The 12,983-nt window shown below is 41.4% G+C and overlaps 2 protein-coding genes across 2 annotated transcripts; one reads left to right on the plus strand and one right to left on the minus strand.

Annotated features, from left to right (window-relative positions):
• The first annotated feature begins 1,278 nt into the window (after positions 1 to 1,278).
• Positions 1,279 to 9,470, plus strand: man2c1 (mannosidase, alpha, class 2C, member 1). The gene is made up of 26 exons (XM_079347245.1): positions 1,279 to 1,442; positions 1,892 to 2,017; positions 2,107 to 2,230; positions 2,316 to 2,386; positions 2,475 to 2,652; positions 2,747 to 2,936; positions 3,167 to 3,273; positions 3,357 to 3,467; positions 4,401 to 4,493; positions 4,589 to 4,705; positions 4,789 to 4,884; positions 4,996 to 5,141; positions 5,444 to 5,567; positions 6,133 to 6,254; positions 6,348 to 6,433; positions 6,523 to 6,669; positions 6,750 to 6,829; positions 6,916 to 7,010; positions 7,101 to 7,205; positions 7,320 to 7,476; positions 7,569 to 7,712; positions 8,225 to 8,334; positions 8,438 to 8,517; positions 8,604 to 8,746; positions 8,830 to 8,933; positions 9,043 to 9,470. The coding sequence occupies exons 1-26, from the start codon at positions 1,342 to 1,344 to the stop codon at positions 9,152 to 9,154; spliced, it is 3,069 nt and encodes a 1,022-aa protein (XP_079203371.1). The 5' UTR covers positions 1,279 to 1,341; the 3' UTR covers positions 9,155 to 9,470.
• Positions 9,471 to 9,494: 24 nt separating this feature from the next.
• On the minus strand, positions 9,495 to 12,843 carry neil1 (nei-like DNA glycosylase 1). Its single transcript, XM_079347246.1, has 10 exons — positions 12,676 to 12,843; positions 11,779 to 12,260; positions 11,586 to 11,705; positions 10,806 to 10,914; positions 10,609 to 10,705; positions 10,359 to 10,480; positions 10,159 to 10,186; positions 10,010 to 10,080; positions 9,712 to 9,925; positions 9,495 to 9,600 (listed from the first exon to the last, which is right to left on the minus strand). Exons 2-10 carry the CDS (start codon positions 12,231 to 12,233, stop codon positions 9,551 to 9,553), a joined length of 1,266 nt encoding a protein of 421 aa, XP_079203372.1. The 5' UTR covers positions 12,234 to 12,260; positions 12,676 to 12,843; the 3' UTR covers positions 9,495 to 9,550.
• Positions 12,844 to 12,983: the final 140 nt, after the last annotated feature.

Raw genomic sequence — 12,983 nt, forward strand, 5'->3', positions numbered from 1 at the left:
CATGACATCCTCGCTAGGTTTCCCCCGGGCCAGTTTATCATGCATCTATTTCATTCATAGTCTTGTCTGCTTATTTGAGATATTCCTGGGTTTAGCTTGTGTACAGTAATTGCATGATTAGGACATAGAACATCAGACTTTAGATTCATTCATTACTGATGAAACAATGTACCTGTGACAAACGAGGAAATGACGTGATAAAGAGAATCTCAGAATGACTGACTGTCCATTCTGAGTAGTATTACAGCAGGGACGACAGAACAAGTCATAGCTGCTTGAGACCTTGTTACACTGTTTCCATACTTCAATCAAAAAAAGTCACTGTGTTTTTAAATGAAAGGCAGGGTTGGTAATTTTTGAAAACTTGCATGATTTTGGAAAGTAGCATTCCCTCAGCGCGACATCTTCACATGCTTAAAACCTTCCTTTATCAGAGCACAGGAGTTATCTGTCAATCAATCAATCAATCAATCAATCTTTATTTGTATAGCATCAATTCATAACGGGTGTTATCTCGAAACGCTTTACAAAAGCAGGTAAAGGACCTTACTGTTTGTCTGTTAACATTAACAAAAGAGCAGGTAACAAGACCATGCACATTGTTATGTTTACAAAAAGCAGGTAAAGGACCTTACTTATGGCTATATTACAAGAGCCCAGCTTAATCCGTCATAGCGTGGCAAGAAAAAACTTCCTTTCAACAGGCAGAAATCTTCAGCAGACCCGGGCTCATGACGGAACAGCCATCTGCTAAACTGTCAGGGACTAAAGACATCCAAAATCTTAAAGAGTGTTACTGGAGAAAATGACCAACCCTGCTTTTATTTATTGTCAATGTGCTGTTAGTTTCTACATTGTGTATAGTAAGTGTATATAACTGCTGTGTCTTAATTCAAAATAAAGTACGTGTTTTTAAGTTGACTGTCACTGTCTTACATTTATGTGTTGATAACAACTTTGACAAGTCTTGGACATGTCTTATCACGTATGTCCTATTTGATTAATAATTTAACCTAATCTTAGGCAGAGAGCTTTAATACCTATTCATAAAATTTTAATAAAAAAAAAAATAGGGCCATTTTTTTTTTTTTTACCCAAGTGGACAGTTAAAAAAAAATACAGACAGGTGAAACTGTCCTTACTGAGGACGCACACACATGCAGTAAATATTGGTTGTTATACAGCTGCGCCATCTAGTGGCGGTGTAATGAAAGTACAACAACCACCATGTATCACTTCCGGGTCGTCTGTAAATTTGTTTACAGACGATCCAGTTTACTTTCCGGGATTTGAGTGCTGTTGTGAAAACTTGCAGGTGTTTTTTTTTTTTAATGTTTCGTCATGTATCATCAGCCTGTGCTGAAAAACAGGCGCACACTTCTCGAAAGAGCAGAGAAATTCATCTCTGATATTTATTTCACCGATTGCAACCTGAGAGGACGGTAAGGCTTCTCCATACTACATGAACTGAAGAATCAGATCGAACACCGTGTTGTGGTTTGTGTGGTAGTTTCTGCAGAGGGTTATTGTGTTATATGTGATCACACTGACTGCACTGACTTTCTAGATGTGCACACGCTGAAATGTATTCTAATAAAAAGCTTAAAATGTAGTCATAGTTAATAAGGTTGAAAATTAATGTACCTTTGATATCCACAATCATTTATTTGAAGACATGCATTATAGGACCCTGTGTACTGTACCTGGATCGGACCTGTTCACAGCATCTTAAACAATGTAAGGGGAAGTATTCCTCGTCCCAGCCAGGGTTTCATGCCACATCCTAAAAATGGACCTTTTCTAGTCTGATTTAGGCTGTGATTAGTCAGTTTGGTTACATGACTATGTTACAGAGTTTGATTAGAGTTCTTGACTGATTTCATCTCTGCAGACTCTATGGAGACTCTTGCCCACTGGAGTCCATCGACTCCTTCTTGTCCTCAAAACGGATCACATTCTTGGAAGCTGTCCAGCAGATCTTTGCACCTCATAAAGTGGGTGATACCTTTGGACCCACGTAAGTCATATATTCAGATTGATCAACCTCACATCTTTAGTTACCCTCTGCTCTTGGCATCAACCCAAAGCTTTTGATGCTTGTTGAAGGTGGTGGACGTGCTGGTTCAAAGTGACCCTGAAAATCCCAGAGTCCTGGAGAGGGAAAGAGGTCCATCTTCTGTGGGAAAGTGATGGAGAAGCAATGGTTTGGAGAGATGAGCAGCCAGTTCAGGTAATGAGCAGCAGATGCAAAGTGGCCCAGATTACACAGCTGAAATTATTTTTACACTTTTACATACAGACATTTTACATTTTAGGGTCTGACTAAAGAGGGAGAAAAAACGAGTTACATCCTGTCTGATTGTCTGAAAGATGACGAGCCGCACAGGTGAGATCACTAAAATGTGTTGGCTGCTTTAGAAACTAAAATGGTCTCTGCTCTTAGCTAAAATCTTCATATTTTCTCTTCATTTCAGTCTCACCCTTTATGTCGAGGTTGCCTGTAATGGGCTGTTTGGCGCTGGTCAGGGGACCTTTATTGCAGCACCAGACCCAAATAGGAAGTTTTCTGTACAAAAAGCTGAGCTGGTGGTTTTGAACCGAGATGTACGAGAGCTGCTGACTGATTTCGAGATGCTGCTTGACATTGTAAAGGTAGAGTTACTCAAAAGGTAGACGTCGCAACATTTCTAGACTTTATTTGAAGTTAATATTGATCTGTTTCAAATCTTTGCCTGTCCCCTCACAGGAACTCGGGGAGGGAGAGCAACGAGGCTACCAGGCGCTCTTCACTGTCAATGAGATGGTGAATCTCTGCGACCCATTTGATCCAAGCACTTTTCCGAAAGCTCGCAGCCTGGCTCACAACTTCTTCAGCCAGAAGAATGGAGAGAGCCAGCACACGGCACACGCCATGGGTCACTGCCACATAGACTCGGGTAAAAGTTTGATTTCTTTTATTTGAGCTGACAAACTGTTGACTTCCTGTAAATCTTATTCTTCATTATTTATTTTAAATCAACCAACAAACCAGAAATCCATCTACAGTACACGTAATAGCAAAATGATTATAAAAAAGAAAACTAAAAAGAATTGCACACCCAAACCTTGCATCATTCCTTTGTTTTTATCAAATGAAGTTCTTTAATATTGATGGCTCTGTTGGCAGCTTGGCTTTGGCCCTATGAAGAGACGATTCGCAAATGTGGCCGCAGCTGGGTGACAGTGATTCGTTTAATGGAGAAGAACCCAGACTTCGTCTTTACCTGCTCTCAGGTAATTTCTCTTTAATACAGCTCTGTGCGAGCTGAAAATAGGTTCAGAAAATCTGAGCTTTCCTTTTGAATTTTGACCTCTAGGCCCAGCAGTTCCAGTGGGTAAAGAGCTGGTACCCCGGACTCTTCTCGCAGATTCAGCGTTACGTCAAGAAAGGACAGTTCATTCCAGTCGGGGGAACGTGGGTGGAAATGGTAAGCCTGAATTTTCAACCTGTAATTCACGTTTAAGCTTTTGATAATTGATTTTAGATTTACCACAAAAAAGATAATAATGTTTGTCGAGGAAATGATCAAGAGTTGACTCCACACAATAAGACTCCCGAGACTCAGATGGCTCACGTTGATGAAAGTTTATACATCAGATGAATACTGCAGGAGACATGATTCAACATCACACTTGTGCTTCAGTGTCATGCTCAAACTTAACTGCCAGACACTTCCAAAGACTTTACCATTATCAGGGTCATGCCACGTTAACCCACCTAGACTAATCTATGACGTCAAGAACCCTGGAGCGAACAACAACGCTCCCAGACATCCTTGCAGATATCAGGAAGAGCCGACGACTCTCTCCGCTGTCCTTGGTGTCTAGATAAAGCTGAGCTCTGACTGAGATCAGCAACAGTGAATTAGCATTACACATTAACTGAGGAATTACAGAAATTCCATGACAATGTGTTAACCTATGGTTTAAAAAGACATAATAAGATGGGTAAAGAAAAACAGACGAGAATAAGTAACGGGTAATAATTCAACAGGTATAATAAAGCCATGTTTTTTTAAACAGAGAAGGCGGTATAAGGATCCTGGATCTGGATGTCAGTCTTTAAACACTTCACACTGTATCATATCATCCATTTACTACTGAAAACATTTCTCAGCATTATCTGATGTCATTTTTTTCATAGTATAAAATGTCTCTTATGATTTCTCACCATTTTGAACAAGTTGTTTTGTTATCACCTCTTTTATGTCAGTTACATCTTGTTTAAATATCTAACACACAATCCTTTATATGTCTATGGTCAATCTTTTTACAGGCCGTAGGTATTTCTTGTTGACTTAATCTTACTACATTCATGATATCTTCATCTAAAAAGAGCTAATGACATGTTTGTCTTTCAGGATGGTAACCTGCCTTCAGGTGAGTCCATGGTGCGGCAGTTCCTGGAGGGTCAGCGATTCTTTAACCAGGAGTTCGGGATCATTTGCAAAGAGGTAGAGGGTTGAGCAATCTCTGTATTGTGTTTCCTGCTGCTGTACATTTTTGTTTTTACAAATGTATGAAACTATAATGCTATCTCCGTTTTTAGTTCTGGCTGCCCGATACATTTGGCTACTCATCCCAACTTCCTCAAATAATGCAGGGATGTGGAATTTCCAACTTCCTGACACAGAAGCTCAGCTGGAACCTGGTCAACACCTTCCCTGTAAGAACTTCAACCAAACAGTTTTCAAATAAACACTGAGTGGATACCATTTCATTTTCATTTTTGATTTCTCTTTCCCAAAGCACAACACCTTTTTCTGGGAAGGTCTGGATGGCTCCAAGGTTTTAACTCACTTCCCACCAGGAAATTCCTACGAGATGAAGGGCAAGGTTGAAGACGTGAGTTTGTAGTTTTTTTTGTTCACTTGGCTTTGTGAATTTTGAATCAGTGAGAAGAATATTTACAATCCTGCACAAGCTTACAGTCATCTGGGTTCTCTGTGTCCACAGCTGGTGAAAACTGTGAGAAACAATAAAGACAAAGGAAGAGCTAACAACAGCGCGGTGCTGTTTGGGTTTGGTGATGGTGGGGGAGGACCCACACAGCTCATGCTGGACAGACTGCAGCGTGTCCAGGACACAGATGGACTTCCCAAGTCAGTTCCTGTCCCACACTTTAACTCAGCGACCGAACCCAATCTGTGCAGGGAGTGACATTTCCTGCACTGGGGGATTTGTTAGGTTTTCATGTGGGGGTGTTTGCACGTACACTGTAGGAAGCAGCGTCATCCAGACTTGTTAAATACACAGGGGTATGAGCTACGTCGACTGATGTCATTATGGTTTTATTTTACAATGCTAGTCAATACAGTCACCTATTAGTCAGAATGAGTAAGAGAGTTGTAACCAGAGACGTCAGTGTGTGGTCACTTCCATCTTTGATTATTGTGTTTCCCAGGGTTCAGACGTCGAGTCCTCACCAGCTTTTCTCTCAGCTTCAAAGTGACTCAGCTCTGCTCTGCACCTGGACCGGAGAGCTCTTCCTGGAGCTGCACAATGGCACCTACACCACACAGGCACAGGTAGAAGAAGAAACCTTTCAGAGTCATCATTTAAAGGAGAAAAGCCAATCTTTTCATAAATACGAATACATGCTAAATACATAAATACTTATTTTCCCTAATAAAAGACCAGGCTTATTTTAACCAACCCATTTTATATAGGCTGTTATATGAGGCAACTGGTGAGTTTCCATCACAGCAAAACAAGACAGAACAGAGTTTAAAGTATTTATCCAGTTTCATGCTAAAAAAGTATGAAGCCAAACAACCATAAGTTTGAATCTTTTCATAAATAGTTGTCTTCACAGCTTATCTGTACATGTATGTGTCACCTTCCCTTTGTTTGTTACATACAAGCGGGCTAACAACACAAATAATCCAATCCTATTCATCAACACTTACTTCACCTACAGCAGGAGTAAAAGTGTAGTATTCGTTCAGAATGTACATTTGTGACTTTTGTGAAGTGTGAGACAGCTGCAGTTAAATGAAGGATAAAACATTTTTAAATGCAGGTCACGTGTTAAACGATTGAACATTTGAGTTTTCAATGCCGTTACTTTCACAATTGCTTTACTGATTCCAGATTAAACGAGGGAACCGTCAGTGTGAGACGCTGCTTCATGACGTAGAGATAGCCAGCAGCCTGGCGCTGTGTCGAGACAGGACATTTCAGTATCCTGTGGAAAAACTGCAGGAGCTCTGGAGGTCCAGACACACATTTCATAGTTCAATGATGAGTCTGAATCAATAAATACTCTCTGCTATTGTTTCATTTAAAACCATGTTTCCCTTTTCCAGGCTGCTTCTCCTAAACCAGTTTCATGATGTGATTCCAGGCAGCTGTATTGGGCTGGTTGTGGAGGATGCACTCAGGTATTATGAAGGTACAGTTTCCAGTAGCTGTCCATTCAAATCAAACATATATTAATTTGCTGTTTTACAAAAGAAATAAAGTCAACACACTGTGTTGTAGAAATTCGTAGTGACGGCGCTACACTGCTACTTGATGCCTGTGGAGTCCTGGGCTCAAAAGGAGACTCTGCTGGTGTGTTCAACTCTCTGCCGTGGACGCGCCATGAAGTCATCCAAATTGACGAGGGTGCTGGTAAACCTGCTCTGGGTATGTGAGATATTTATATTTGGTTGTCGGCCTATTAACAACTGCATATCTGACACTCAGTGGCGTTTGTTGTTCTGTAGCTCTGGTGAATGTGCCCAGCATGGGTGTGTGTCCGGTCAAAGACACTCGGCCTGTGGCTCCCGTCTCTGTGGCTGTTCAAGTTTGTATCACATCCAGAGAGCATTCAGTTCATTTAGCTACGATGTAATCATATTTGGCTAACAGAGATGTTGTGTGATGGTACAGGCTGACGGCACTGTCGTCATGGAGAACGGGATTTTACACGCTGTTATAAGCAAAGATGGAACATTGGCGTCATTGTGTTTGATCAATACAAACAGGTAAGGTAGAACCCCAAGTGAATATCTTTCCGTCTTCTTCTAAAGCATCATTATTTATTAGTTCATATTTGCTCTACCTCTCTGTTTTAGAGAAGCCATCTCTGAGGGATGTCCTGGGAACCAGTTTGTCATGTTTGATGATGTCCCTCTGTACTGGGACGCTTGGGATGTCATGGACTACCACCTGCAGACAAGGTGTCCGTCATTACAGTGAAATCTATGTGTCATACAGCTCGTCAAATATCACTGTGTAAGCTTGTTTTTCAGGTATTATAGATAGGCCTAAAACCTACAGAGTTTACCCCATAGGAAGCCAGTGCTGGAGGTGGTGCAGCCTGCTCATGTGCTGTCCTCAGACCCCCTCAGAGGCAGGGTCAGCTTCACCCTCAGGATCAGTGATAAGAGCACCCTCACACAGGAGATTGTCATGGATGCCATGTGTCCTTACATTAAGTTCAACACTGAGGTACGTCTCTGTGAATCTTTGATCCAACAGTTCAAAATTGTTTCAACGCCCATGAAAAAACATCTGCATGTTGATACATCCTCCAATTCCAGGTGAAATGGGCTGAGTCCCACAAGTTCCTGAAGGTGGAGTTCCCTGTGCGAGTACACAGCCCCAATGCCACCTATGAGATCCAGTTTGGCCATCTGCAGAGACCCACACACAGAAACACCTCATGGGATTGGGCCAGATTTGAGGTACAAGCCTTTTAATCAGCATTACCGAATTCTAGTCCAATGGGGATACTTCTCAAGGGGTTATAAAGTCCTGCCTACTTTCGTCTGGATCTAGTGTCGACAGTCAGGCAAAATGAGTCTGCTGACTGAGTCTGTGAAAGAGTTTTCTAAAAGCTGCCAATTTTCAATCAATAGGGAATGATCATTGCTTATCGAACCACTCTTGTGTCGCTGTACTTCAGAAAGTTCTAGTCTCAAAGCAGGAACCATTTGGCATTGTTATAAAATCCCAGGGATCTTATTAAGAGATGGGCCTCGTTCCTCCTTGAGTTCTTATCACCTGGAGGAAGTTCCTGCAGAACAGGATAAAACAACTTAAGACGACCTTAATGTTCATCTTTTATGAAAAACCACTTAAGATCGTGTTTTCGCACCGACATCCGAATCAGTATCAATATCATTGCAACGAAAGTTATGTTGTTGACATGTTTGATGTAATCCATGCTGTTTTATCAACACGGTTTCCTTCTCAGGTTTGGGGTCACAAATGGGCGGATTTGTCGGAGCACAACTTCGGAGTTGCGCTGCTGAATGACTGCAAATACGGCCACTCAGTCCACAAGAACACTATGACTTTGTCCCTGTGAGATTCTTCACTGTGTAGTTACATCTGTTAAACAAGCATCACTGTTAATGTTACCTGAATGTTAATTGTTTATACTTCTAACACCAGATGTGTCTCTCAGGTTGCGAGCTCCAAAGGCCCCAGATGCCAATGCTGATATGGGGACTCATCATTTTACTTATGCAGTTATGCCACACTCAGGTAGTGTACCTCAAATAAGTATCCTCAATAAACCCTAAAACTCTGTCTTCTCAGCGGATATTTTAATGATCTCTGTTGTGATTAAGGATCCTTCCAAGATGCCTCTGTCATCCAGTGCGCCTACAACCTCAACTTCCCTCTGAGGTCGATACAGTGCCTGCCTGACACCGAGCCCTGGAGTGCTTTTTCCGTCAGCACTGCAGCCGTGATCCTCGAGACCATTAAACAGGTGAACCTTTTAAAAAGGTGACCTCGCTTGACTTGCATCACTCGAACCATTAATGGATGTTTCTACTTTATTTACAATGATAGGCAGAGGACAGGAAGGGGGCACTTGTACTGCGTCTCTATGAGTCACACGGGAGTCACGTGGCTGCAACTCTTTGCACTGCACTTCCAGTCCGGGAAGCTTGGCAGTGAGTATTTCTTTCTTTTTATAGTTTACTGCTGTCTGGGATCTTTTGTGGTATTGTCTTCTAAGAAAAAAGTTTATTTTTTTTTTTCCATCTCCCCTTCAACTTTCAGTTGTGATCTGTTGGAGAGACCAGATCCTGCCCAGCCAGCACACATGACGTCAGAGGGAATCACCATCAGCTTCAGCCCATTTCAAATTGTTTCACTTCTCCTCGTCTTGTAAATCAGGGACTCAGGGAAAACTCACTCTGATTATTATGAAAGCATTTAGAATCATTTTCAGTTTTTTTATAAATCAGTAAAAGAACGTGTTACCCTGCCATCAAATCAATGAACATTTGCACATATGGCAGAGCACTTAGGTTGCGCCTCTCATACAGAGGCTTTAATTTTTTAGTCGGTGGCCCGAGTTAGAGTCAGACCTGTGGCTTCTCTCCTGAATGTCACCTTATCTCCTGATTTCTGGCTCCATCCAATGTCCATTCCATTAAAGACACAAAAGCCCAAAGATAAATAAATAAAAAACATGTGTACAGCTATTTGTAGAAATGTATTTTATTTAAAAAAAAAATAGATATTCAAGAGTGTAAAAACATAGAAATGGTCCTTTTATAGAGGGTTAGTTAATGCTGCTCTGTCTGGTCACTCTTCCACTGCGAGTCTGTGCACCTGCAACAAACAGTAACAGTAAGATTAACACTCTTCTTCTAAAAGTTTGCAGGACCTAAAGGGCTACTGAGGAAACCAGCTTATAATTATCCATTTTCAAAGTCTCTGCACCTGAAATGTTTGGCGCTGCACTGCTGCCCTTCCTCCTTCGGGCAGCGGAGGTCTTTTCATCACGGGGGAAATTTTCGTCTTTGTTTTTTTCTGTCTTTTTTCTCTTGGATCCGGCTTCTGTCTTTGCCTTCTTTTCTTTTTGAGCGGTTTTGGTCACAGTTTCCTGCTTGAGTGCTGTTCTCTTTGTACCGCCTGCAGAGCGACTCTTGGTAACCTGATGAAATGAAACTGGTATTAAGAGTTTATTCTTTAAATATCAGGGGTTTTTTTTTTAGCAAATAATAAGATGTGTGTATACCTTTTTCTTGTCTGTGTAATCATGGTCATCTTCTTTCTTTGCTTTACTTTTTTTCTTGGGTGACTTAGAATCTGTAGTGAGAGACAAACTGGTTTGGATTAGATGCATTAATTATTAGATACATTTTATATGCTTAAAGAATTGCATACCTTTAGGCGCCATAGGCCCTGTATCTCCCTGAAAAAAGAGCAATAGTATTATAATCCAAAAAAGTTATGTCATGTGCCTAAACATTCACTTGGTATTCTCTCATTCACTCTAAAGCTCGCTCTAGTCTCACTCACTGAGACAGGGAGGAGGAAAACTGTGATCTCATATCATTGTTATTGAAAAGTCATAATGAACTCACTGTGAACCACATAGTTCTGCCGTTGTGGTCTCGGATAGATTTCATCCCATCCACGTAGTAACACTGAAGCCAAGCCTTAAACTCTGAGTAATCCTGCTTCTGGGGATCGTAGCCTTTTCCACCTGATTGATAAATGTTTCAGAACAGGCAGTATGAGATTGGATTTCATTTGATTATCTCTGATAACAAAAGGCTCTGACTTAGAATGAAGGGGGCTGATTCTTTTTTTAATGAATGAGGGAGTGAATACCCATGTTAACGACCTCCAGAGGAACTGTATGACACAGCCTGAGCAGGTCACCTGTCTCCTCTTTCACCTTTTTCCCTTTCGTTCTGTCTGACTTCGGCTGCACATGAAAAGAAAAGCAATGTTAGAAAGACAAAAGTCATCCTCTGGTGGTTTATAAAAAAGAAAAAGAAAAAGTTCTTATGTTTGGCTCCTTTCACCTTTTTGTCCGGGTTCTCATTTTTCACAGGCCTCTCCTTTTCACATGAATCGACTGACTCAAGGCCTTCCAGTACAGTCCGGGCGGCCACAAAGGGGGGGATGTTCAACCTTCAAAAAAAAAAAAGAAAACCCCACACAACTTAAGGTCCTTTCTTTTGAAAACAAAAAGGCTCTTTTGTTTGAGAAGTGAGTCTTCTTTATTATGCCTCACCATGGGAAGTAAGACACAAAGGCGTGTAAGAAAGTAATTCCTTTTTGAGTCTGAGGCAAACAGACCTCGACACATAATCAGTGCTGTCTGTTCTGTAAGTGTCTCCTTTTGAAAAGAAAATAATGTAGCATTGACATTAGATACGTTTACTAATCATTATTTACCTCTGTTTATACTTATAAAAGACAGATAAAGACCATATCTCTCACTGGTGGTTTCCATACAAGGTCACAACTTTGTGTAAACTCGGCTTTAATAAATTGAAGATGAAACTGATCGTTCAGAGCTTGAATCATTAGATAAGTATGAAAAAATGTACTGTATTGCCAGAAACATGTATATTATTAGTTCAGTTATTTTAGCCAAAAAAAAACAAAAAACTAACTAATTGCAAACAGGTTCTCAAATGTGAAGGTTTTCTAGCTTTCTCTTTTTTAGTTTGATTCAAACTTTGTGTTTTGGGGGATAGTTTACACCCAATCCCATGAAAATGCTAAGTATTAAAACATCACTAATGCATGTCTGGATATTGCGTTGCTGGATTATGATGCGTGTGCCAGTGTATGACCTGAAAAGGATTTCAGCCCTCAGGTAGTTCCCGATACCGTTGAAGTACTTCTGATTGAGAAGAACCTCACATATGGGTTTGTCAAAAGCGTGGTCAGCCAGATGTGACAAAACATTCTCCCTGCAAAATGATGAACAGGTCAGTGTGGCAGTGGTTATTTGGTTGTGTAGCTGACACTTCAAGCATTACTAACCTGAAGCTGTTGTATTCAAACATGATGCAAGGCCCTCTGGTGGGCTGCCACGTCCCATTGGGCTGCCAGCTGCCAAACCTGCGTACATCCACGAAGCTCAGCACTCTGCAGGGCTTCTCGTTGGTGTAAAAACGCAGGTGGGAATGTTTTGGCAACTCATCCTCTGTGGTGAAGCGGAATAAACCTGACATCCCAAAGCGGAAGACTAGGTCCATTGGCTGGTCAGCCTGCCTTGCCTTCACCCTTTGCTTCGATTCATCACTCTTCATGGGTGTCAGTGTGAGCTTTACTTCCTTCCCTCTGGAAATGGCTGTGATACGATAGGAATCACAGGTGAAGGGCACATCTGGACTCTTGCTGACGTCAGATTTTCTGACTTGCCCTGTAAACACCACACCCTCGCACATTTTGTTCACGTAGAGGCTGGCCAGGTGGAGCTCTGGTCCCTCAGGCATTTTGTTGGGAGAATAAATCAATCAGTGCTGCAAATATAAAACATAAAGGTAGCTGTGCAGATATTACAGAACAAAATCAAACGTCCAGAGCCACAGGCTATAGACACAGAGGACAAGTGTATTTATTGGTTAAATCACAATAAGACTATCATGACTCGAAAATCACGAAACGCATCCGATGCTTTGTCATAACATCGTAACACACATCCTGCCACAGACTACAGAATGAGACTTTACAACATCAGACACGCGTGTCACGATGAGTGCATAGTTTACTATGAAGCCCAGTCTTCTCAACCTCATGAAGTTTTTCTACTGCACAGGTTCTAACAAGTGTGAGAAAGCATCCACCTGAATACACTCTGGGGTACAAAAAAAAGTGTACGTTTCTTTTAACCTGCATGAATGGAAACAACCACTAAATAGATTCTGGTTAACTCACCGCTGATTAACTAGTTGACTTGGTTGCTTGTTACGGAGTTTCTTTAGATTTCTCTGCAGGATTGCCACGGTGGACAGGTATGGTATGCCACAAACCCAACGCTTTCACAACATGCATGTTATCAAACATCTTGTGCAACAACCAGCGTAGCAGTAACTTGTTCGCAAATCTCGCGAGATCTGTGGCTTTCTCCACGGGAGTCTCGTGTATTCTATTTTAAACGGTGTCCTTCGAACAATTCTTTGAAAACAGCTAAATAAACTGCAGATATTCGCGGAAACACATTGAGTAAACCGTCTGTCAGTGCA

Source organism: Symphodus melops (assembly GCF_947650265.1).
Source record: "Symphodus melops genome assembly, chromosome: 6".
Lineage (NCBI taxonomy): Eukaryota > Metazoa > Chordata > Actinopteri > Labriformes > Labridae > Symphodus > Symphodus melops.